General features: G+C 42.1%; 1 protein-coding gene across 9 annotated transcripts in view; it reads left to right on the top strand.

The window, feature by feature from the left end:
- FAM13A (family with sequence similarity 13 member A) overlaps window positions 1–25709 on the top strand; it is a 156651-nt gene that overhangs the window by 17466 nt on the left and 113476 nt on the right. For 4 of the 9 annotated variants that reach the window (XM_065692204.1, XM_065692215.1, XM_065692225.1 and 1 more), the window contains exons 1-4: window positions 8037–8143; window positions 10554–10743; window positions 12426–12635; window positions 21793–21973. In XM_065692204.1, the coding sequence (XP_065548276.1) occupies window positions 8117–8143; window positions 10554–10743; window positions 12426–12635; window positions 21793–21973 (608 nt within the window). In that variant the 5' untranslated portion in view covers window positions 8037–8116. Of the gene's footprint in view, window positions 1–170; window positions 210–8028; window positions 8144–10084; window positions 10179–10553; window positions 10744–12425; window positions 12636–21792; window positions 21974–25709 lie in introns of those variants that run through there. The other 5 variants (XM_065692180.1, XM_065692242.1, XM_065692253.1 and 2 more) reach the window with 5 other exon arrangements.

The raw sequence follows: 25709 nt of genomic DNA on the forward strand, positions 1-25709 counted from the left end.
TGGGGGAATTTCAGAGTTGAAATACCTCATTTTCAGCCAAAATGGCATGTGCTAACCAAGCTCTCTCCTTGCTACTAGCTTGCAGAGCAATGAACAAGCCCAATAAAGAAATCTGTAAAACCTGGACAAAATCAGATCTGCAAAACTTGCCTCTGGCACAACTCTGAGTTTGGCTTGACTCCAGGATGCACAATTACCGACCAGAACAGGTAAGTCAATGGTTTTGCTACAGTTGCTTTTTGATGGCCGTTTGTGTAGGCTTCAGATGGCATACTAACTTTTACAGTAAATCAACTTGGCAAATGCCATTCATTCTCAAAGTGCTTATTTTACACACTTGGTAAATGACTGATAAATTAAAAATACAAGTAAAACCAATTCATAGGGCAACAGCAGCCTACACAAGGTCTTCCTTCTTGCCCTCTGCAGAGCAGCTGAGTAACTACAATAAGGCCTCAGATCTTTACTATGAAGCTTGACTTACGCTCTCTTCTGGGCAATGACAAATTCCTGATAGATCAGAGAGTCCTAAAGCAAGTTCAGATTTAACGCAAGTGTTACGTGTTTGCACCACAGTGCAAATTCTCTCTTGAGTGGTTTTCATCTCCAGTGCCCAGATACTGGTTTGTAGGATTCTCTGCCCATACAAATTAATAGACAGGATCCTTTAGCAGTATCGGATGTGGCTCTCTGCAGTCTGGTACTTGGAGACGTTTTTTATTATTTACATATACTTGTATTTTCAAGGCAGCAGTGAAAACCACCACATGTGTAGAAGTTTTATTTAGGCCCAGCCCACAGATTTCTCTCCTTTTGATCGTGCTTCACTTTACCAAGCACTAAAAGATGTATGACTTTTGTTGCTTCTTCGGCTTGGCTCTATGATTCACAGCCTCTTCTGAGGCAACATTTGCAAAGTTCAAAGCCAGTAAGAACGAAGTTTTCTGACTGACTAATAGAAGCTCATAGCCATGGTCCACTCTGGGTAAGACTTCACAGTATTTTGAGTTGGCAGACATGTGCAAGTACTTTTTTCCCCAGTTACACTTGAAAGGGGTGAATAGCTCTTATTTGCCAGCTGGTGCCTCAACTTTGAGGCCACCAAGTACAATTGCAACAGTCAGGGCAAAGGTCTTGTGCTTTGTGGCTACTTTTCCCTCATAGTAAAATCCTTAGCAAGGAAAATTAATAACTTTGGTAGACTTTGGATGGGCTTTGAGCATTAGCTGTGTCAGCAAAATCAGGGTTGTCTTCAGGGATGCTGCGGAGTATCTTTGAAGGGAAAGGCTTTTACATCTGTAGTGCAGTGAGGCAATGGAAAACAGAAGGTTACTGAAGAGCAGAAAATCCTGACTGCTGTGAGAAGCCAGCCCTCCTGCCTTCTGTTGTTTTTTCTGCCAGCCATCTCCTGGGCAGGCAGCAGTGGGGACATAGCTGCCAGCTTTGCCTGAGAAAAAGGCTGTGAGGTGAAGTTCGCACTCACAACAAATGAAATTTCCAGGCAAAAAAAAAAAATTAACCTGGTCTTCTGCATATATCTGGCCATTGAGAAATAACATTTTAAAATTAAATATTGGACAGAACGTACTTTCCTAAAAGCAAAGGAAAACCAAAACAAACAAAATTACTGAATGCTTCTGATATACTCTGCACTGTGAAAATGTAACATCATGTAATCACTAGTGTTGGCTTTCACTATAACCTCACTATAACTAGAAACTGTCTGAAGAGAGAAACAGTTTGCATACAAACTTTATAACAAGGTTGTCTGTACAACCTGAGCATGCAAGTCCCAGTCCAGAAGGCTTTGGTACGCAAACATAGCACTAGTCTTTCTAGAAAGCGCATTCCAGAAAAATGGACCCAATAGCTGTTCTGATCTTCACAGAGCCCACACCTCTTACCTCCAGTTTTATTTGTAGTCCAAATCCAAAATTTACCAGTAGTCTTTGAAATTAATATACATAAGCTCAGGTGTTCCCTTGTTAAATAGGGTCGAGAAGAGGTTTCCTAAACTGGTTGTCACAGTGCTGGAATGCAGACCCTTTCTACACCAATTTAAAGAAAAACTTTGGAATGGAATTTGGTTGAGATTTTTAGAAACAATTACTAGTTTTGGTTGGTTTGTTTTTTCCTTTTGACCAAGATAGGGCTTCCCTTACTGAAATGGCAGGAGAACTGGAGGCAGGGGACCCGGTGTGAGAGTAGAAACTGCATGACAGCAGTTACCGAGCCAAGAGGACATGCCTCATGCATCCCTGCTGGTTGGTTGGTTGATTGTGAAACTGTGGTTACCCTAGGCCACGAAGTAGAGCTTGCTTTTGCTCTCTCGCAAGCTTTCTCTCTTGCCACAAGATGGGGATATAAGCACGGGTTTAGGCCACGTATGAAACGGCTTCTTCCCCTCCAGGAATGAACCTCCATGATCCTTGCCCACTCAGGGACACGCTTAAGCTGCTCTTGCTTAGAGCATGCATGCTGGCGATATAGATTAATTAATAAATAATAGCTGGTGGTCTTCTCTGCTGTTATTTGAGGGATGCTTGGGTCTGAAACAATTCTGTTTCTTATCTTTGCTGAAATCAAAACATCTCTGTGATGTAGTTGGCCATAAAACATTTGAGGTCCTTGCAACTCTATGTCAAATTTTGAATCGTTGCTGCAGTAGTAAGAGGCTAAATCTCTCTCTAAAAATATCTATGTGAATTTATGTCACTAAGTAGAGATTAGTGAGCTAATGATTAGTCAGCTAATATCTGACTATTGATTTAGTCTGCTAAATCAATCCTAAACTTACATAAGCTGCTTTTTTTTTTTTTTTTGTTTTCAACTTGAAGAGTCATCAAATGCCTACAGATGTTCTCTCCCAAGTGGCCATGGGGAGAAATCCAGGCTAAAATGTGGCTGCAACAGGCCCTTGCCCTGCAGGTCTGATGTTTAGGTGGCAGTGGTTAGCAGTTTGGCTGAAATGAGTAACAGGCTGTTTCATAACATAGCAAAGTGCAGCCCCTGAAAGGTTTTGGTAGAAAATATCATGTCACATATATGTTTACTTTCTTTATGTTGCTGTAACGAAGCTTTCCATCCCTCCTGAGCTAAGGGCAATTGTTTAGTATACTCAGCTATTCCTTTAGCCAGCATTTTCTTAGACCTAGCACACATGCAGGGGATTGAAAGGCACCTGACTATTCAAAATCCATCTTTCATCATCTGTGTTATGAGGTATTACATCCTTTCATCACCAACTTGAAACCACTGGTCTCTGTGAATAGCTCTAATCACTCTCACAGGTCTGATCCAGGATGCAGGAGCTCTACAGAGATCAAATGCTGAAGTGCTGTGATAAAATTTGTGTTTACAGTTATCTGTGGGGGAAAGAAAGCAAATAGGGAAAGGAGAGGAAGAAAATGAAGCTTCATGTATCAGAAGCCATACACTTTAAAAAATCCCTTTCCTCTCCCCTCCACTTCCCCCCACTCCATGCAAGGTAGCCATGTATTTGCTTTCAAAAGCAAATAAACAAAAAAAAAACTATATCAGTTTTAGCTATTTAAAGATGTTTAATCTGTTGACAAGAACAACGTCCTGGGGAAAGTCATCCTTCTTTTGACTCCAAAACAGAGTCCATTTTGGTCTAGCAGCAGGAAATGTTAACAAGCAAAGATACACAGAAAGCTGATCAATTTGGAGTTGGCAGGGAAGAAGGCAGCAATTTGCCCAGCTGCTTGGAGAAGTTAGTTTGTTTATTTGTATTTATTTTGTGTTCTCCAGCGCTGGCTCCCGGAGAAGCAGGATGCTGGGCCCTGCTGCTAGCCCCGACCGCTGCCAGGCTGTGCCCAAGTGTTGACACCCAAGTGCCAGCCTCCGCACATTTTTCTTTGTAAGGCAGTTGTAGGCTGTGTTATTGAGGAGTGAAGTCCTTGGAGGCAGTTTGGCTGTCAGGTGGCATTTAGGCAGAAATTGTGTAACACGCTTTCTTTCTGCTTTTAGCCTCCCACATACATCTAACAACCACCACGATTTTTAGTATGACTAAAGTTAATTGCTGTGATATAGTTTTGGTTTGGGGAGGGGGTGACATTTCTGTGTTGTGCTACAAGCTGGGGTGGCAGCAGCAGCAGTACTCCTGTTCCTGGTACTCGTGCTATTTTAAAAATGCAGCTTTCCCTGGATCGTAACCTAAATTATTGCACAGTCTGCAGTGGTACTGTTTCACAGTACAGCTGAATTACTTAGATCACCAAACCCTCAAATGTCAAAGTTTTGCACAGGCATGTTTAACTTTGTAATTAGATAAGCTTGAAGAAGCCTGGTATTATTTAAAATAATTTTGAATAATACTGTAATTAGTATGACTGTCTCCATCTCATAGATTCAGTAGCCTGGTAACCCTGCTGCTTAAATATACATTAATTTTGTACTCACCTATTTGATAGCTATTAGGTTTTCCTTGGTTCCTTATCCTTATAGTTGTATTCTACTGAGCCAAACTAGTTCAGTAATACTCAATTCTTCATGTAAATGTCTTGATCAAAGTGAATTCAAGGCTAGGTTGGACAGGGCCTTAAGCAACATGGTCTAGTGGAAGGTGTCCCTGCCTGTGGCAGGGGGTTGTAGTTAGATGATCTTAAGGTCCTTTCCAACTCAAACCATTCTATGAATCACATGCCTTGCATGGCTCGTCTTGTTTGTTTTGTTTTGTTGTTTGTTTGGGATTTTTTTGTTTGGTTTTAGGGATTTTTTTTTTTTTTTTTTTTTTTTTTTAAGAAGAAAAGTTGTCTTGTCACTGCTTTTTGGATGAGAAGTTAGTTACACAATGATGGAGAAGCCTGTCAGCCAGATGCACTGTTCTGGCAGTTTCTAGCTGCTCTTGCATGCTTTTTGATTTGTCTCCTCCTTTCACCTGCAGCTGTCAGGTCTTGCACCATACTGGCCACTGGAGTATGCTCACATTTAGTTGGACTGGCCTTCCCATGAGTGCCCAGGAAGCTGACGGCACATATCCTGTGGCTGGCTGAGTAGGCTAGCCAGGAGAGAACAGAGTAACGTTCAAGGATAGCAGAGCTGACAGCAGACATTTATTTCACAGCAGCCTGCTTTTATGTGGGCTGTTTTGAAATGAGTGCTGAATTCTGACGTCACAGTGGAAATGGTGAATAATAGTCAGGTTAAAGCAACATAATGCATAGCAGAAATAACAGATTATTCACAGAACTGGTGTGAGGAAGTTACTTTGAACTTTTAACACTACCCCAGCTGTTCTTGCCCTCTGGGAATGTTGTTTCAACATCTGAGGTTAAATTCATTATTTGTAAACAAAAGGAAGGGAAAAAAAATACATTTTTATTTTCTTTTCTTGATCATTGCATGATTTTATTATCCTGTCCTTTGCAGTGCATTTACAGTAGCCTTTAGCTGTTATGTGGAATTAGATGATGGAGGTATCTCAGCCAGAGAATATATTCTGTTGTGCAACCCTCCCCCCCCAACCCCCCCAAGAGGTATACATGTCAAAAGCCATCAAGTGCTTCTTGCACACAGATGTCAACAGTGTAGCTGAGACTACAGGAAACAGCTGTGTCACCAAAGGTAGGTAGGTATGGTATGTCACAAAAGCGAGTAATACTCAACTTGTGGGTCTCATAGACTTCTCATCAGTCTTTCACAATGCATCTGCTCTGATTTGAGTTCTCATGATTCCAGACATATTCATTGTCAAGTTTCATCAGTATTCATCCTGCAGTTGTACTGCCCATGCAGTCTAAAATTCCTCAGGAGTAGAAAAGAGAGTTTTTTGATGCAGCATCTTAGTCAAAGAACATGAAATAGCATAATGGGGATCTTATACATAGGTGTGCTTTTTTGTTGTTGCATTTTGGGAGTTTTTTGTTTCTCTGTGATAGGCATGCCTGCTTCTCATTTTTCATTTTCTGAGGGTTTTTCTGAATTGCTTATGGGAGAACAGTGGAGGTTTCCTCAGTAGGGTGCAACCTACAGTCAAATACCATAGCTTGTCTTCACTGATTTCTGTGATTTCACCAGAACTACATACTGGTGTTCCCCATTCATCACACCTTTCTTTGGAACACTCATCCTGTAGGGCGGTGGTTCAAGTGAAGGGAGAGGAGAAAGACTGAGATATACAGAGGCATGTCTCTCTGGGAAGGGTGGAAAGTGTAGGAAAGAATCCACTTACTTGTGAGCTGGGACTAAGGAAAAGTTTGGGTAAATCTTACTCTGCTCTGCACAGGGAAAGCAGGGGTGCTGATCCAGAAAAGTCACGAGGAGACAAAGGCATTGAGGAAGTTTCAGTCTGGTTTCCATTCTTCTGCCATGCAGGAGACGAGTATGCTGGCCTTCAGCTCTCTCAAGACTTTAAGCAAGCACAGAAGTGTCTTTATTAACTCAGAGAAAAGTTACCAGCATGTCATAGCCCCAAGTGCTCTGGTGACTTAATAGAATTGTGACTTTCCCACTAATAATAGCTGTGGTGGAAACATACTGTACTCCAGCCATAATACTGGCCCTGGGGCTGCTGCCACTACTGCTTGTTTTCTTATAGAATAGTCTTTTCTAGAATGAGAATGTACCTGCTGTCTCTCAACATGTATTTATAAACGCCTTAATGCCATAGCTGCTGTTCACTGCAGGTTCATGTCTGAACTCTTCACCCCTGAAGTCCCAGGGAGTTGCAGTTTCTCATCATTCACTCTCCAGATTAGTTTGAAGCATGCCACTGAGTTATACTGTAAAGCTGCAATTAGGACTAAGAAGAGGAGACCTGTATGTGATTTATGTGAAAAGCATGTTAGAGGCTTACAATAAAGAGGGAAATGGAGGAGGAGGAGGGCATTAGATCAGCTCACCTTGAAAATCTCATAATGGACTTAAAAGGAAACTCCAATGCCATAGTCTTAACTCTCCGTTGTAAACTTGCAGGCTGAGGAAGTAGTCATTTCTGGTTAGACCAGGTTAGTGAGGAAAACAAAAACTGTATATGAAGGAAATTCTGACTGCAGTAATTTATAAATTGTGAATGTAAACTCAAACCTGCAGCTAGCATTGTCTCTCTGATGAGAGCTCACGAAGATGTTCTTCTACCTCCCTTTTTCTCTACTTTCTTTTGTCCCTGTACCAGAGGTGGGTATTTGAGAGGCATTTTCCAAAGACCTTCTCTCCTCACGCTTAGGCCCTGCTGAGCAATGCCTACATCTTAGCTGATACAGAAATAAATGTATGTACGTGCTTTTCTTCCACAAAGAAGGGTAAAGCATTTGAAACACCCGCAACTCCACACTTCTGCTGTGAGAAGCGCTTTCAAGTCTTAGGACAGACACTGCTTCCAACCTGCAGTGACCTGGAGAGGGGCGCTGGGGGAATTAACTCCTTTTCCCATGGCTGCCATGAGGTGTTTTGCTGCCAGTCCCTAGCTATGTGGAGTGTCCTCCCCTCCTTTTTTCTCTCATTTTACCGACATATCCCTAGATGGAAAATCATGATGAAGGGGTGCGGGCATGTTTGCAGCACTTCACGCTTCCTGAACTCAGGCCAAATATCGCACCGCATGGCGCTCTCTGCTGCGCTCTGGCTCGCCTGGCTGTGCCACGAGGCTTCCCTGGCACTGGGGGTTTATTTTGCCTCCTTAACTTCACCCCGCGCCACGCTGGCCGGCTTTGTTAACCTTTAAGCGTGCGAGGGCGAGACACGCCGGCGATTTCCACCCCAGCCCCGCTGAAGTTACTTGGCTGAGAGCGGGTTTTGTGGTGCCCTTTCCAGCGGTGGCCCGGTTCTGACGGAGCCCAGGCTCTCACACAGTGCCTCCTCTCCCCGCTCGGTACCGAGCGGCGGCTGCCGCCTGCCAGCTCCCGGTGATGTAGGGCTCTTGCCTCTGGCCCGTCACTAACCCGACTCACTCCCGACAGACATCCCCCCCGCCGAGCCCTCCCGGCGGCTCCCGCGAGAGGGGCCGGGGCCGGCCCCGCTCCCCCGCAGGCCTCAGGGGCGGGCCGGCGGGGCGGTGCGCTGGGGCCCGGCCTCCCGCTTTGAGGGGGCCGCCGGGTCCAGCCGAGGCGGGTGCTCGGGGGGGCTGCAGGAGCCGGCCCCGCCGCCAGCCGGCATGGGGGCCGGGGCGCTGGCCATACGCGTGAGTAGGGGCTGGGTGGACGGGCCGGGGCGGAGGAGGCGCTGCCAGGGGAGCGGCCGGTTACCGTCGCCCTCCCCGGGGTATCCTGCGAGGCGGGGGAAGAGGAGAGGGGCGGCCTGGGCCCGGTGTCTTCTTCGTCTCAGGCTCTTTCCTTCTCCCCTTTCGGCAGCTGCCGCTCCTTGGGGGGAAAAGTGAAGATTAATCGAGGCGATTCCAAGCTTTTTTTCCGTTTTTAACATTTTTTCAGCCAGTGAGCAGCGGCGCTGTGTTACTACTTAAGGTTGTTGGATGAGTGGAAAAAGTGCGTCCCCGTGGCATATAAATAGCTTTTCTCAGCTCCGGTCGTGTGTCTGGGTGGCACTTTGCAGATGAAGTCTTGGTGATCAGTAACAGTTGCACTAATATTTGGTCTAATTTTCCCTGCATAAAACCCGAACTTCCATGTGTAAGATCGTATAACATTGACCTCTTTGTTTCGGAGCTGTTTTGAGGGGGTGATTTAGTTTTGATTTTGGTTAGATGCATATTTTGGATAACTGCGTAACTGTTTTGTTCCTAGTTAGTGCATCGTCTCCAGATCGTGAAACGGGCTCAAAAATTTCCTCTGCTGTTCCTGTGGACATGAGAAACGTCTCTTGGTTCTCTTGTAGCTCTAAGTTGTGAGTTTCCCCAAGTAAATCCAGCTCTGTTCGTCAGGCTTTCAAATGCTGAAACGGAAACAGGCTGGAAACCTGTAGCTGAGTGTGAGGCTGATTGGAGACCTTAATTGGAAAAGCTCTCCAAGCATCACAGCTGCTCAGGAACTGCTCGAAGGACTTATGCTGTCTTCTGAGTTTAACCCAGGCTATGTGATTTTTGCCTTGGCATGTGTCTGCCTATAGAGAAAATCCTATATTATTCATTTAATCCTGAATGGGAGCATCTGTTCTTAAAATAGATATGGTATTTTAATAAGTTAGTCAAATTTTAGTTCAAACACTGTTGTGTGTACTGTTTATTGTAAATATTTATAAGGTGATAACAATAATGCTGGTTTTATTTATATATGGCAATTCTGTTTCACAAATAATAAGACATATTTATGATACTTATACAAGCAATATCTTTCGTAAAGATAAGTGTTGCATAGGACCTGGGATTATAGAACACACATGAGCTCCAGAGAGCTGTGGTTGATGGGAAAAACACAGAAAAGTGAGTGAACTGCTGGATTCTTTTATATCTGAAAGGACAGTCATGCTTAATAGCAGCATCAGTGAAGATGTTCATGTTGCTTACAGACTGCAGTAAAAATGTCATCTCGCATAAGGAGAGATGTATACCTTGCTAAAATCCACCTAGTGTACTCAGGCAACAAGATTTAGGCAAGAGTCTGAGCACTTCTTTGTGTTACTATACAATATTCTGTTTTCTATGTGTAAGGTTTCTACTGTCTGTTAATAGAACACAGCAGAAGCAAATTTATTTTTAAGCATCATGCTAACAGTGGACTCCTTAAATAAACAGATTGAACTGCATGGTAGCAGTGGGCCCCAGTTCTTGCAGTGTGATGTCAGAAATATGCAGAAATTCATCAATGGAAAACCAAACGTACAACACTATGTGCTGAGTTAGATTCCTGCCTATTATTGATCTTATATATTAATCCTATATTATGTTATCCCCTTGGGTTATGTTGGCTATTCTCTCATGTTTTGTCTGTCACCACAACTCAGCATTTGAGAGAATGTTGTGCCTCCAGAAGAACCTATGTAATTTGTACAGTTAAGGGTTTATTGTGGAGTGTTTTTTCCACCCCTCTTATTATGCGTGATTAGATTACGTAGTCCCTTTCTAACCTTAAAACTTCAGTAACTAAATTTCAGACCTGGCAGACACAAAATGTAAAATCTTTCATAAAGGTCCATCTCACATGACAGTTGCCAAAATTAATCCCTAGGGAAGAGCATCTGGAAGAAAGGTGCAATGAACCTTCCCTGGAGTACTCTCTTCGGACTCATGACAGGCATCCTGGAGACAACCTGTACTAATTGTGGTGTGTTGGGACTTTACATGTTTGTGTGTGTCTGGTTGCTTTTGTAACCCATGTGAACTGCATGAATTTCAACAGCAGTCTCCTGCAATTCCCAGTTACTTGTTACTCTAGTAACAAGTTCACATACAAAGGTGTGTCATTCTCCCTTAGCTAGACTCCTTACACTCTTTCCCTGTAAGTTAATTTCCTAGTTTTTTCTCAGTTAAATTTTTGTTTTCCTGCTTCACAGAGTTTTTTCTATGTGTTAAAAGGAAGTTAAGGCCAAAACTATATTCTGGAGCATAGAAGCCAGTTTCGATGGATGTGCTTATTTTTGACTCTGGAACCTTCTTAAGCAAATGTGACTAATGCACTTCTTTCTTCTGCTCCTTTAAGCAAAGCAAATCGGCTGTGAGATTGAAGGAGGACATGAAAAAGATAGCCGCATTTCCACTGAACAAGCAGAAGGACACAACCTGTCCGAAGGTGTTTGGAGTGAGTCTTCTGGAGCTCCAGCAGCAAGGACTGAGCAAGAATGGCATCCCCATAGTTGTGTGGAATATAGTCGAGTACCTCACTCAGCATGGTAGGCCTAATAGAGTCACTTTTGCTTAGTAGCACTCTATATAAGACTCTTCAAAGGGAGGAATACATCTTCTTTTGTGGTGCAGGGGCTAAGTAAGGTTGTGGCACTAACCACAGGCAAATAATATTACTATATGTGGTTTGCTTCATTTTCTTTCTGCCTTGATGCTGAACTTACTTTTTAGTAGGGTGTTTATAAAGGTAAACTACAGTGTTACGAAGCAGCACACTCTCGTAACAAGATGTTCAGTCTATAAATGGAATAAATTTGTGAATATTTGTGTCATTTTCTAGTTGCAAAACATTTGTCTTTCTGACAATAAGAAGATGTAAGTATATATATAGAGATATGTGCGTGCACACACCACATCAGATAACATTACTGAATACATGTTCTTACAAGTTTTCAGATAAATTCCAGTTATTATTAATCCCCTAAAGGAAGGAGGCAGCCAATTCATACCTTACACTTAGTGCTGCAGCAATGAGAATCATTGTTGAGATGCGGTGTTTTCTGGTGCCCTCAAGATGGCAGTACAGAATGCCACATAAGAGCACATTTTGTTGTGAATACCGGAATGTAAGCTTTGTAAGCAGTATCCTTTATTAGTCAAGTCAAATGCCTGAGTGCTTGTGCATTTTTTTTTCCCCCTTACTAAATCGGTTTGTCATCTTGTCCGATAAAATGGATTGTTTCTCTGTACAAGCACTGCTGCATCAGTAGAGATTTCTTGGATTGGAAGTGTTCTGTCAGACAGCTGTTGTGATGCCTGTTCTGAACTGATGAAAACTGTATATATTTTGATCCTTTCAGTGTTATTCTTCTGAAGAAAAATAAGAAGGTCTATAAACACAGTATTAGAAAAGGCAGGATTTTTTGTGGTGAAGGTGTTCTACAAAAAAATTAATGTAGTGGACTCAGTTTTAGGCACTTTACTGAAAGTTTTGAATCTTAGCATATGCCTAGAAAGTGATGTTTGGTACTGTATGATTCATCTGGCTTCCTCCATGGAAACCTCCTTCTTTCTGTATCTTCTTCACTGGGTGAAGGAGTCTGAGGTGGGGCATCTGGCCTGAAGTGATTGATACCTTTTCTTTTTCATTGCAAAATACTGTGGGCTTTATGCTGTCCAAAATACACATTTGCTCACTGAGATTTTCTTCCTAAAGTTGCAGTGCTCATTATGGAGTTACTGCTATAGTCAGCACATATTCAGATGGTTTTGCTTCGTGATGGTCACAGGTAAAAGGTCGGGAGTAGTCGTGTGTGAATTTGGCAGAGGCCACTCAAGGTAAGGGGTGCTTTCAAAAGTGAAACAGCAGAACTGTTTTGTGAATCTGGACCCTTTTCTGTTGAAATATATGAATGTAAAATGCTGCTGTCTCAATTGATTTCTGCATGGTGTGATGTTACAGCAATACCACTGAATTCTGTGATCTCTGAAAAAGTATCCCAGGCCTCAAGATCTGATCGTTAGTATTTGTTAATTATCATAGTCCAACTACTTGTCTAGAGTGGGTAAGGGGTTTCTGTGGTGAAAACAATACCTTTTTAAACTGTGTTATATTAATTGCCCTCCTTTGTATTACTACAAGTCTATTATTCACACTAGAATATCTGTTTCATTGTATCACTGTGATGTCTTATTGCATACGAGACTAATCTGAACTATATAATTACAGGTATGACGCAGGAAGGCCTCTTCAGGGTAAATGGCAGCATGAAAATGGTAGAACAGTTGCGTCTGCAATATGAGCGTGGAGAAGAGGTGGAACTTGTTAAAGATGGTGATGTGTACTCAGCAGCCAGTCTGTTGAAATTATTTTTGAGAGAGTTACCAGATGGGATTATCACTTCTGCCTTACATCCCAGGTTCATTCAGCTTTACCAGGGTAAGTGACAAGTAAAATCTTCATCCTTCAATGTGCTTTCTTTTGGATAATTGGTTATGCAGTGAGCAATACTCTCTGTTTCTTAGTTTGTCTACTTAGTTCTGCGTTTCCTTTGACTTTAGCTCTCACCTGCTCCGAGAGTGCTCACTGATGTGCAGTTCTCTTACAAGAGAATTGTGTTTGGTAATGTCTGGACTATTAATGATTTTCTAATCCAGTTATATCTGCAGAATATAAACCAAAATGATTAGCTGGTTTCTTTGAGCAAGCTTGTAGACAATAGCTGCAATCTCTTTAGGACACAGGTTTGCTTCTGGTTTGCTAGGGTGATTTCTGTCAATTTCATTCTAATGGGCTCTGAAAAGTTACAACAACTTCATCTGCTACTCCAATTGAATATCCATTCGGCCCAAAGCATACATTGTCTAAGTTTCTGCTTCTCACTAAGTAATGTGATTGCCCATAAAAAAAATGAGCTAGTTTGCAAGTAACAGCAAACTTTACCCTTTACTCATTCCCCATTATAGCACACAACCTGGAAGACTTGTTTTTCCTTTGTCCACCCTACCCCCTCCCCTTCAAGTGGTGGATCAACCGTAAGAAGGAACATCACTTCTGCTTTGGAAAATTGAAACATGCACAACTATTTATCAGATGATTTCTCTATGTAATTCACCTGCATCAGACAGTCTGTGGTGGTGTTATGTGGAATAGGTGGTAGTTTGCCCTGTTCCTTGACCATGTGGATCAGTGACAGTTCTTTTCTCTTGCTGCAGGCAGTCGATGATGCTTCTTGCTGTCTTCCTAAGAAGCTGCAAAGTGAGTGGATAGATACTACTAAAGATGTGCATTGTACAGTAAAGCAGGCAAATGTGATGCATAATTCAGAGGAGGATTGTGTGCTCTGACATGCATCTCTAGTGGAAGATGGTGTAAAGTTCTCACACTCTGGTCCTGAGGCCTCCCTTCTGCTTTTCTTGCCTGCAGTGATGAAGTTTAGCTATTGCCTGGAAGAGGGAGAACTCAGCTATGCGGGGTGTTGTTTTTCCTGTTTGAGGCTGTACAGACTGTTGAGGTGGGCTGGAGAAGAGCCCTGTGCCTTCCCCTCAGTGAAGGCATTTCAGTTGTAATCAGGTTGCATGTAGGCTGTGTAAAATACCTTCCTCATTTAGTGAGGTTGTCTGGGGCCCAGGGATAGGGTTCAGGAAGTCTTGTGTGGAAGGTAGCGATGGTTTAGAAAGTCCCTTTTTACTGGTCATTGCTGTGCTTTCTTTGGGTTCTTTTACATTTCACCATGTCTGACCTATGAGCTGTATTTAATTATGTTCTTTCTCATAAATCACTCTTTAAGTGGAAATTTTGTTTGTTGCACCTTTGTTTTACATCCCTGTCCCCACAAAAGTCAAATTGGTGTATTGTACCAGGAACTACTGATGTTTTTTGCGAACAGCACTATTTGTGGTAAGTTTTATTCATTCCTGCTTCCCACAGGACGTGCAAAATCTCCCCAGTACTTCCTATGGAAACAAGAGAGAGATCATATTCTCAGTTAGCAGATTTACTCACAAAGCTTTCTTCTTCCAAATAAAGTTGCTGGTGTAAATTATGAAGCCAGTTCTGCAAAAGTCAGCCTGACTGTGACATGTCTTCATAGCTAAGTTTGCCTGTATTGCACATTAAGCTCCAGTTACAATTCTGTTATAACTTTGGTTAGGAAAAGAAATATTATTTTTAAAATGCCATATTGGCTGGTATGGCAAGGGGAAGGTTTTTGTAAAGTTTGAAGAAAACTGAAGGGGTTTTCATGCCCTAGAAAATACAGCATAAATGAGTTGCTGTGAAAGGCACTGATGACTTTTGTCAGGTTCAGATTAGCTTAAGTGGTAGTTGGGGCTTTGCTTACAGTTAGATGACCAACCAGCTGTGCATTATTGGAGGAGTAATCTGTTCACTTATCAAAGTATGTACAAGGATATTTGTTGCAAAATGTTACCAAGGAATCGCATGCCTGAGTATTCTTTTTGTAAGCTATGGTGTAGGTCAAGCTGTTTCTGAGCTAACTAGTTATTAAAAAATAACTTTGAATCTGGAGCCACTTTGCTGCATGTCGACAGCAAAGGCAGTCGCAAGGTTTGCCACAACCTCTGTATTCCCTCCTGTTGAAGCTTTGCATGGGAAATATTTTTTTAGGATTATGTTAGAGTTACATTGGAATATTTTCAGTGACCGATATCAGCATTTTTTTAAGCCAGCTGAGATCTTGGCCTGAGAATAGCACACAATTACTTCACTTCCTATAAAAACTTTTTGGGAGCGATTCATCTAGTTAAAAATAGCTAAACTAAAAATTAAAAATTATACCTGTATCTGTAACCCTTTTTAATTCTGGGTATAATCTTGTTACCAAACCAAAGAGTAAATCATAGATTCATAGAATGGTTTGGGTTGGAAGGGACCTTCAAGATCACATGGTTTCACCCCCCCTTCCACTAGACCAGGTTGTTCAAAGCCCCATCCAACCTGCCCTTGAACACTGCCAGGGACAGGGCAGCCACAAGCTCTCTGGCCAACCTGTTCCACCCTCATAGTGAAGAATTTTTTCCTAATATCTAATGTAAATCTCCCCTCTGTCAGCTTAAAGCCATTCCCCATTGTCCTGTCACTGCATGCCTTGTAAATCTGCCCTTTTATGAAAAAGGGAGAACCTCACCCACTTGTAGTTTGAGAAGTCCACGTAGATGGTTTGGCATGCTGTCTGCAGCCTGTGCAATGTTGTGTGAAATGGAGCTCTGCATGCTGCCCCCAAATCCTGATGCATGCCTGTTTATATAAGTATTCAGCGTAACACCAAGGCTATGCAGTTCCAGAAAACATCACGTAGTGTATCCTAAAGGCTGTTTGGCGTGTCCTGATGTTCTCTTTCTGCCCTTGGAGAAGGGCAGTGGCAGTGGGAGCAGGGAAGAGCTTCTCTCTGTAAATGATGATGGGAGATGTGTGTGGCAAGTACAGGCCAGGGACACACTGATAGTGATCTTTGTGTTGGCCGGTCTCCTCAGGGCACCAGACAAATATGAAGGCTTCTCCTTGCAGGGAGTCCTGGGGTAAAAAATGTCCATCACAGTCTCTTTTGTGACTCTGCAGGCTTCACTGCAGAGCAGAGCTGTGCCTGCCTGTGCAAAATGAGCTGTGCTTGCAGAGCGGTGAAAGTTTCTTTTGGAAACCTCAGCAGGGAGAAATCAGCAGCTCCCATACAGCAGTCCCTGCTTGATCTTGTTTACTGCTTCTGCCTTTTCATTCCTTATCTATTATAGCATGATCACTGGCTCTTAAGACACTTGTACATGCTAAGTAACTCTATGTACAGCTCTTATTCCCTTTCACAGGTCGCTTGCTTTCAGCAAGACAAGTTCCTATTGTACTTTTCCTTTTTAGCATACAGAAAGCTTTCCCATTAAGTGAATTTCTTTTTTTTTGTTGTTGTTGCATTCCCTACTCCAGCGGGGGTACAGTGAAATGTGGGCGTATGTCTTCCTTTGGTATTCAGTCTAATTAACTCAAGCGCAATTTGATCTCTCATGCTTCCTGACTTGTTCCGTCCTAGAGAATTTATATATTTCAGTGGGCAGCAGCTAATGCAAGTTCTATCTTAGATACCTCCTCTTGCTCACAACCTGCCACGGCTGGCAAGGTTTTGCGTGGTGCCTGTGAACAGCCCTGCTAGTTCCAGGGAGAGGGATAGGAGGTGGTGGAAGGGAAAGAGCAGCTCCCTTCTGAATCAGGTCAGTTTAGAGAACGCTTAGCAGCCAGCAGCTGTTGAGTTGCATGAACAAGCAGAACCAAAAATATAGATTGTGCTAGAGGATTTTAGAGGCCAAATTTCAACCTGAACAGTGACTGTGAAAATGAATAAATGAGTGTGAAAGAGAATAGATGAGAGCTGACCCTTTAACCATGGTAACTGCAGCAGTGCAGCAAATCGGATTCACAAGATGTCTATGGTTCTCCAAGATCCTGTGGCATGAATTTAACATTTTCCTTTGGATTTTGTTGTCATTTTGGTGTTACAAGGCCTAGTTCCAAACGAGAGAAATAACTTCTGTTTTCCACATGCAGAAGATGTTTGTAAAAACTCTTGGAACTGGATTTCTTAAGCAGATGATGACACTCAGCAGAGCTACAAAAGAAGTGAGAGTGCTCTGCTGCCAATATGTTGGAGTGAAGCATAAATACAGCTCTGCAAAGTGCCATAATGATGCAGAGTGAGGGGTCGCAAGTTGGATTCTGATGACAGCCTCTTTATGATGAGGACTTCCAGCATTTCTGCTACTGATGGCAACAAGACATGATTTTTATGGTTTTTTCCTCTGCAGTAGGATCGTGTCTGAAGCAGATTGCTTTGTGACAGAGAGAAACTGGAGTCCCACTTCCTCTAGATTGTGGAGGTGGAAAAAAATGCTTTGATTCCTCCAATAGCCATGTGGGTGCAGTGGCACTGCAATGTGCAACCTGCTGCCTATGTACCAAAGATTTACTTCTTAGGGCACATTGATAGCTACAGACAGATGCAAGCTTCTCTGTCTGCCCTCCAAGCTAGTAGTATGTAAGACAGCTGAAAGTTATGCAAAGTAAAAAAGTGGTAGCATGACACTGAGCCTTAGCGATTCTTCCTCACCTCACAGCAGAGAGAATTAGCTAGGGCACAGCACTGTTTCAGTGCTTCCATGCTGGAGGTGTTTGGGGTCAGACCATCTGAGACATGAGCAAAGTGATGACACACACTTATCTGCAGGCATCCATGCCTTTAGTGATGTTCAGGCAGCATGCTCTGCAGGGGGAAGGAGTAGCATGAAGAGGGGTGAGTTGAGGAATTAGAAGGTGTCCGTAGCATGTCAGAGAAACTCAATACATTCAGAAACAGGATGAGCCATTGGAAAATATGTTGCTCTTGTTGTGATCTGTGGGTGTATACTGAAATTAAATGAGTCTGAAAACACCCTTGCAAATGTGTCTGCACCTCCTACACTGTTGAGGCTCCTGTTTCTACATAATTAACATTTTAGAGAAGCTGCTTGTCCTTTTCAGCTGTCTCTTTGACTTGTCCCTCCATAGTGACTCCCTAGTTGAGTTCTGAAGTGCCACACTGCCCTTGCTGGCCTCCTTCACTCTCTGCCTGTATCATACTGTGTTCTCTGTTCTCTGGCTGCTGGGCCTAGATGTGGCCTGAGGATGCTTGTTTTGTTCCCTTCCTCAGCACAGACACCACCATCTTATCCCTGGTTTCAGGCCCTTCATGGCTGTTCATCTAGCTAGGCTTCTCTTTCAGACCACTGCTGGGATGCTGTCTGTTTCACATGGCTTCTGGCAGGTCCACAAAATAAAGAAGTGGATGTCTTTGACTCCACCTTGAGAGCACCTTCACCTTCATTTTTCTTTTACTCCTTTCTCCTTTGTCTCTGCTGTATTGGTCAAAATATTCAAAAGAGCTTTGTGTGCTGTGTTTGAAAAGTCACGAGTGTGTTGGTAGCTGGGGCTATGTGGAAGTCTGGCTTGAATACATGCTTCTGAATTGCCTTTGCAAATCAGGCACTCTGCTGTTTCCATTCTTGACAAGCTTGTTTGTCTCATCTCAGGATGCTGCAGAGACTGAGGCATATGCTTAGTTTCACGCCACCCTCTTTAATCTGACTGAATAAGAAAGACTGCACTTGATAGTCTTGACTTCCATGGGACAGCTTGTACTTCACAAAATTAGGCATGTACATAGGCTTAGGGCTTTGGTACACTTGATGCTTGTGTGCGTGCGCTCGCAGCCCAGAAAGCCAAACATATCCTGGGCTACATCAAAAGGAATGTGACCAGCAGGTCGAAGAAGGTGATCCTGCCCCTCTACTCTGCTCTTGTGAGATCTCACCTGGAGTATTGTGTGCAGTTCTGGTGTCCTCAACATAAAAAGGACATGGAACTGCTGGAACAAGTCCGGAGGAGGGCCATGAGGATGAGCAGGGGACTGGAGCACCTCCCGTATGAAGACAGGCTGAGGAAGTTGGGGCTGTTCAGCCTGGAGAAGAGAAGGCTGCGTGGAGACCTCATAGCAGCCTTCCAGTACCTGAAGGGGGCCTATAAGGATGCTGGGGAGGGACTCTTTGTCAGGGACTGTAGTGACAGGACAAGGGGTAACGGGTTAAAACTTAAACAGGGGAAGTTTAGATTGGAGATAAGGAGGAAATTCTTTCCTGTTAGGGTGGTGAGGCACTGGAATGGGTTGCCCAGGGAGGTTGTGAGTGCTTCATCCCTGGCAGTATTCAAGGCTAGGTTGGATGAAGCCTTGGGTGACATGGTTTAGTGTGAGGTGTCCCTGTCCATGGCAGGGGGGTTGGAACTAGATGATCTTGAGGTCCTTTTCAACCCTAACTGTTCTATGATTCTATAAACAGCTCTGGTGCTCTAATGTTTCTCTAATGATCAGTACCAGCTGAGTAACCCTTAATGACTGACTTTAAAGTAGATTGAAAAATTGTATAGCAGGTGGACAAAAGGAGGAAGAATGCTCCAAGCAATTGGTTATTGTGACTCAAGACTATTTTTGCTCTCTAATAGGTTGAAAAGCTGGTTTGTTTGAAGTAATATAGCAGAGGTACACTTGTTCTGAGAAATGTACAAAGCGCATGGAATACGTGTGTGCATGTCACTCTAAATTCACCACAAGTTGTAATAGTAATTTTAAAAATAAAGCTAAAATCCATGAAATGTCAGCAGCAGAAGAATTTACAAATTTGTTTTTGTTTTTTCATTGTACTGGAAGAAAGGCTTGAGTTCCTTGCCTTGCTTTTTTATTGGAAAAAGAGGAGAGAGAGGAAAGACAGATTTTGTTTCTCCCATTTCACAAGGACAAGGAATTTTATGGTTCAGTAAGTAGGGTTTGCTTCCTTATGTTGTTCAGTGTCTCTGTGTCCTTCAATTAGGGTAATTTCTCAAGATCTTATAATCTGATATCAGTCTCTGTTCTTGAAAGTACAGAAATGAACAAAGGTTTGGCTGTGCCCAGTGATAAGTATCTCAGATGTTGATCTGCACCACATAATATATCATGGTTAATGAACAGGGACATCCTACCCACCAAATGCAGCTGATGCCATGAGGCAAATAGCTTTGTGTGTTGTCAGAGCGCAGACCTGTGCTCAGAATGTTTTATGGCAGTTATTAGCAACTTTCTAGTTTGAAAGGGGAAGATCCTTCAATAAATGGAAAAGTACCTGTCAATCTAAAGCCGCAGTGGGAGACTCAGAGAGGCAATTAGTTCTCAAGGGCATTCCTTAATTAGATGGTGGTGTGATGGTGGTAGAGGAGGTACATTTTTCCTGAGAGATGGCTTTGGCTTTCCTTATCACAACTGCAAGAAATGTATAGTAGAAAACACTATGTGCCAATTGTTTTGTTATCTAATGGGAACTGTGTTAGAAGGTGAATTTTAATGTTCTGCCTATGTGGAAGTTAGTTGTGTTTTGTTTCTTTAAGCTTCATGAAAAGATAATTAGTAATCAAGTCAGGGACTGTACAGTCCACTTTGATCAGTGCAAGCACAAATCCAATTAAGGTCCCTATTGTTATTCCTTTTAATACAGCCTTCAGAAGCATTCTGCAGAAATAAAAACAATATATCAGATTTCTTACTGTTACCAAGCTGATTCATAGTAGCAAAGTCATGACTGGTTTTGTTCTGTATAGCTCTAAATTATTTTTTTTAAATAAATACTTGTGATAAATAAGCAAATAAGATTTTTTGCTCATCTGCTTCATGCATATTCAATATTTGGTTTTTCTGAAGGAGCTAATTTCTTAGCTGTAGATGAAAAGGATATAATCAGTTGGTTGAAATGTTTGGTCCCATAATTTGACTGATATGTTAAACTATGGGCTGCTATCATGAAAGGATTCATTCAAGTCTGTGGTACCAAAACAGATACAGAAAAATTAATTCTCCAAGTGTGTAAAACTTAAAAAGGCTTCTCTCGCTGCGCACTGCATGGTGCACATCATGTAAGGCAGGAAAACTGAGCTTGGAAGCAATGAAATCCTGCAAGTTCAACTGTATGAAGTGGCAAGTACTTACATACAAAACTCATTTGTTTCCCAAACTATGTACCACAAAAATGTCTGATTATAAAACAGAAATCACATTGCAACTTAATGGTTGAGTTGTCAGGAGACACTTTCAGATATTTTTATACAGACTGCTAATTTACACAGCTAACCACTTTTCAAAGCATTCTACCCCTGGAATACTGTGCAACCCAGCCCTGGAATACTTCTGGGAAATTAAAAGTAAAAACAAAGGTGAAACTTCTGAAGGGTTTATACATACCTTACACTGTGTTCAAAGCTCTTCCATTCTTGCTCTCCTTTCCCCCCGCTCTCAGAAATGCTGGGGAAATGTAAAATGTTCTTTGCTCTTGCAGCACAAGGTATGGAGTGTTTTCTTGCCAGTCTTCTCTGAATGCTTGTAGTAGGGTGTACAGCAGAGGCAGCAAATACTTCAGATGCAGCTTGGTTTATTACATCTTCTTAACTAAAATTAAGGTTTGAAGACTGAGCAGGGTTTGGTTTTGAATGAATCCTGGGTGAATCTCCTTGCCAAGAATGGTAACATCCTCTGAATGAAAACATACCTAGTTACCCTAAGCATGGGGAGGAGTTCTAGGAGATTTTATACAGTATAACAAGGCTACTCTAATATTAGGCCATGTTTTGAGTCATTATGGAGTGTAGCACTGCCCTGAACAACTTTTTTTTAGAGGTAACATCCAGAAGAAGCTTGGAAACAGGAGATTTAGTAGAACGGGAGTTCAAGCAAATATAAGTAGTACTGAGTGGGAATAAACGTGCTTTAATGCTGTTAGCTTTGACCACTGCTGATGCTGCTCAAGAAAATAGATCCAGTGTAAAGGTTAGTATGAAACAGTCTCACTGGGGGCCAGAGTGAGCCTCAGGAGAAAGGTGCAGGTTCCCTGAGGAAAATTGAGGGTTCTGGAGGATTCTGTGTCTCTGAACAGAAGTAAGATTAAGTTTTAGATCCCACTGGTTGCTCACCCATGTAAGTAAATTGGCAGCAATGTAGAAGCCATATGCATATGTTTTTTTCTCCTCTTGTTTTTCCTAGATGCTAGAAATGACATGCAGAAGGAAAGTAACTTGAAAGAACTCCTTAAGGAACTGCCTGATGCTCATTACTGCCTGTTGAAGTATCTGTGCCAGTTCCTGATAAAGGTTGCTGAACATCACGTAGAGAACAGGATGAACCTTTGCAATCTTGCCACTGTATTTGGACCAAACTGCTTTCAGTAAGTAACTTTTCCCCATATGTTAACGAAGAGTGTAATGGACCAGATGGCCAGAAATGTAGCTCAGAAGTCTAATTGTTGGGGCAATCAAACTAAGGCAGTGACTTGGTCTTTGTGATAAGTTTTAGTGCTAAAGCTATTACTTGAGCTGAATGTGAGCTGAGTTGCTCTCCAGTCTCCTCTTGCTATTTTGCTAAACAGTTGGTCAGTTTTCTATTGCTGTGGGAGTATAATAATGAAAGACCTTCAGACTGTGTAAGTGCAAGGAGACTTGTGATCATACAGCTTTCTTCCTTTGCCGTCAGAGAATATGGTTGCTTCTCTGCAGAAGGCTTTGAGAAAGGATAACTGGGGGAAAAGGACTCGTATGCAACACCCAAGTGCTGTCTGATTTCTAAAGATGGATACTGCACACTCGGCAGATTTGACGTTGTGATCTGGTGCCTATCCTCAAGATGCCAAAGATTCTGGGCTCTTTATCCTTCTAGTATATTCAGAAACAGCTTTGGAGGTTATGGGGTTCCACTGGTGTCTTGAGACTTCTTTGTGGGCTTCCTGGTTTTTCTAGTTTCTCTCACTGGGCCCAGTTCCTTGGTGCTTGTGGTGAAGACATGCTGTACAAGCTAATGGAGCTTGCAGCAGTAGCAAGAACAGTTATTTCCAGGTGCAAGAACACACTTGAGTGAGACTGTTTCTGTTGAGTCACTGCTGTGATGCAGTGCATTGTTAGTGTCTTCACCCCAGTCTTGTCTGCAAGACACACGCTGGCTGGCATCCAAAATCTAAGACATGGGAGACATGTAGGGAGTTTTGTTCAGTCATTAGTCTTGAAAGATGCATAACATCAGCAAAAAGAGACAAGTGAGTTCCTTGTAGCAAATGTCAGATTTGTACTGAGCTTTGTATAATGCCTAATGAGACTTAGATTAGATTAATTGCCTAATGAGACTATCTCCCTAGGCTTCTTCTATAGACAGTGGAAAGAAGTAGGCTTCTTTAAAGAGAGAAAACAAATTTAAGTTCCTTGTAATGCATTCAGCCAGTTCCACATACCTAGGCTAGATACTGTCTGCTCTTTCTTTAAAGGAGCGTATTTTTTTTTTGACTGATTAAGGAGAGAATATGCAGATGAGACATTTAAACCAAAGCCTGTCCTTGTGACTACACTGCTACCTCAGTTTAAGATGTTGCATATGGGCGATGAAGGTGGGTATGTCAGGATTAAACCATTTGCTGTGTTAGTATGAAAAGATTAAAAAAAAAATGTTTTGAAAATAATTGTCTTCCTCTCCAAAAGAAAGAAAATTCAAAAGACAGTAATATGTGCAGGAACATGTGCATATGAGAGTTATTGGAAGCACAATACTGCAAATTTCTGACAAGGAAAAGTAAACGCATTTTTACAGATTACATTTGTATGGGCAGTTTGGGAATTTCTGCCCAAGTGTATTAGTAGAGTTAAGAACAAACAAAATAAGTGAGGAAAAATCTGAGTCCAATGGTTAAATCTCTCTGACTGAAACTCCCAAGTGGCTGTTAGATTATTTTTAGCTTACTTATCACTTTGTTCAGAAAAGTTAAAAGCTTAGGTTTGTATATTTTCTGATGTAGGGTACAGAGAGTTGCAGTTTGGAATTACAGTTGTCATTCCTAAGATGAAACAAAAGCATATTTCTTAAAAGTTGCATACTTGTTGCCTCAATTGATCTTTGCACCTAAGATGTCATAGAAAAGATGTAACAGTTTTTGTAAGGTACAGAGCCTGTGTGCAGAGGAGCGGAATCACATCATGCCATTGCAGAAGACTGAGAAAGGCAGAGTTTACTGAAGGTGAAAACACAAGGTCTCTTGTGGCTGTATATGAATGCAGCCAGCCCTGCAGTTGTGACACAACATCAAAATAAATGCTCAGGTGGCAAAAGAGGCAGTGAAAGCAAGGTCTGACACTTAACAAATGGCTAATGCATTTTTTAGAAGACCCAAATATGTTACAGTTATGGATTTAGATCTTTATTTGAACTTATTTTCAGTTTCATAATCTGGTAATTCAGCTATATGTTTCATCAGATCTTAATCTTTTTCATGATAGCTCAGGGTTGTGGTCCAGACACAAATATTGTAAGCAACAGTTCAGACACCTGTTTCTCCTGTGTTAGTGGATGCAGTCTTAAATCGCTGGAGCTGTGACCATCTGTATCAACAAAGATTTGGGAGGAGGAGGAAAGAACTTGCAGCACTAAACTTTAAGCATTGGGCTTAAGTAGCTGGTTGGCCAAGCAGCCAGATAGATCCTCAGAACACCATTCAGAGCTCCAGAGTAAGGCTGCCTGGAGCCTGTTTGGCAGGGACTGTCTTTCTACTGGCTACAGGCAGCCCCTAGAGAGACTAGCATCAGAAATTAAGTATCAGCAGATGGTTGAAGTGAACGCTGCTCTTGCTTTTCGTTGTTTGTTCAGAGCAGTGTATGGGGTGTTTCTCTGGGACAAGGAAAGAATGCTTATCATCCAGCTTGTCAGCAGCTACATTGCTGAAGGAGGAAGATCTGAGATTTTTTTTTCTGTTGGAAATTCACACTCATGTCTATAACGGGTGTCAGAGTCTGTGTAGTTAATGCACAGTGTCAGAGAAGATAAAGCACATCAGCTGATAGCGAAGGATTACTTTCTGCAAAGGTAGCTTCAGTGACATTTTAACTATTTAGATATATTATCTGCTATTTCATAACTGAAGCTGTTTAACAGTTGAATAAATCTCACTTTTGGACCACTTTCCAGACATTTAGACTTAATTTTAATTCTCTTCATCTCATTCTATTTTTCTGCATCATGTTCTTTGTAGTTTATCTCATCTCCTAAACTTTCAACCCTTGTTACTTTTATTTACTACTTCCCCTGCTTCCTTGCTTGCTGTTTGACAAACTGCATGGGTGCTTTTCTAATGAAAGGTTATCTTGTGCTTTGTGTATTTCTAACAAATAGAAAGGGGAGGAAAAGGCCATTTTCACTTTTTGTAATGAAGTGTGATGTAAGATATAGGAAAATGTAAAGGGCAAGGTCAAACAGTTCAAAAAAGGAAAATATGATGGTTTGAGATTTAATGCAGTTTTCTTCCAACTTGGATTGTTCAGATTTATTGTGGTGAAAGCCAAAGGTCAAGTATACAGAGAAATACAGCCCTTGAGGAACAATGAGAATGAAGGTACGGGAACATAAATAGTTGCCTTTTCTATCATTGAGCTAATCTGTGCAGGGTATTAACAGTTGTAGTGTGATTACCCTTGAAAGAAGTTACTGTCTACTGACCTGAATTTCAGCTCTTGTAGAGAGCAATTATGGCCTGCTGTGTGTCGCCACTCAGCTCTTCCAGCTTGTGCTGAATAGGAAAGAGAGGACCAGGTGGGTTTTCTCTCCTCCTCCCTGCTCTCTTGGAGCTGGGTATTCACAGAGGCTGCTGCACTCATCGTGTCCTTTGGTTGGAATGGTAAGAGACATGAGGTTTACTAGTTACTGAGTAAGCCAAGGATCCATTTTCACTCTTTCTTGAAGCTCTCTTTGAAAGAATGATCTGTGTGTATGGTTTCCGTTGTTCAAGCCCTCACTAAATTGACTTTCTTTCTAACAGATATTAGGCATGTTATGAGGGATTGCCCCACCCCCCCACCCCCAAAGTGTCTGACAGATGCAGCTGAAATGCTAGAGTCAGATGCAGTTATTTCTGTGTGATGACTATGTAACAG

Source organism: Lathamus discolor, chromosome 1, assembly GCF_037157495.1.
Source record: "Lathamus discolor isolate bLatDis1 chromosome 1, bLatDis1.hap1, whole genome shotgun sequence".
Classification (NCBI taxonomy): Eukaryota; Metazoa; Chordata; class Aves; order Psittaciformes; family Psittacidae; genus Lathamus; species Lathamus discolor.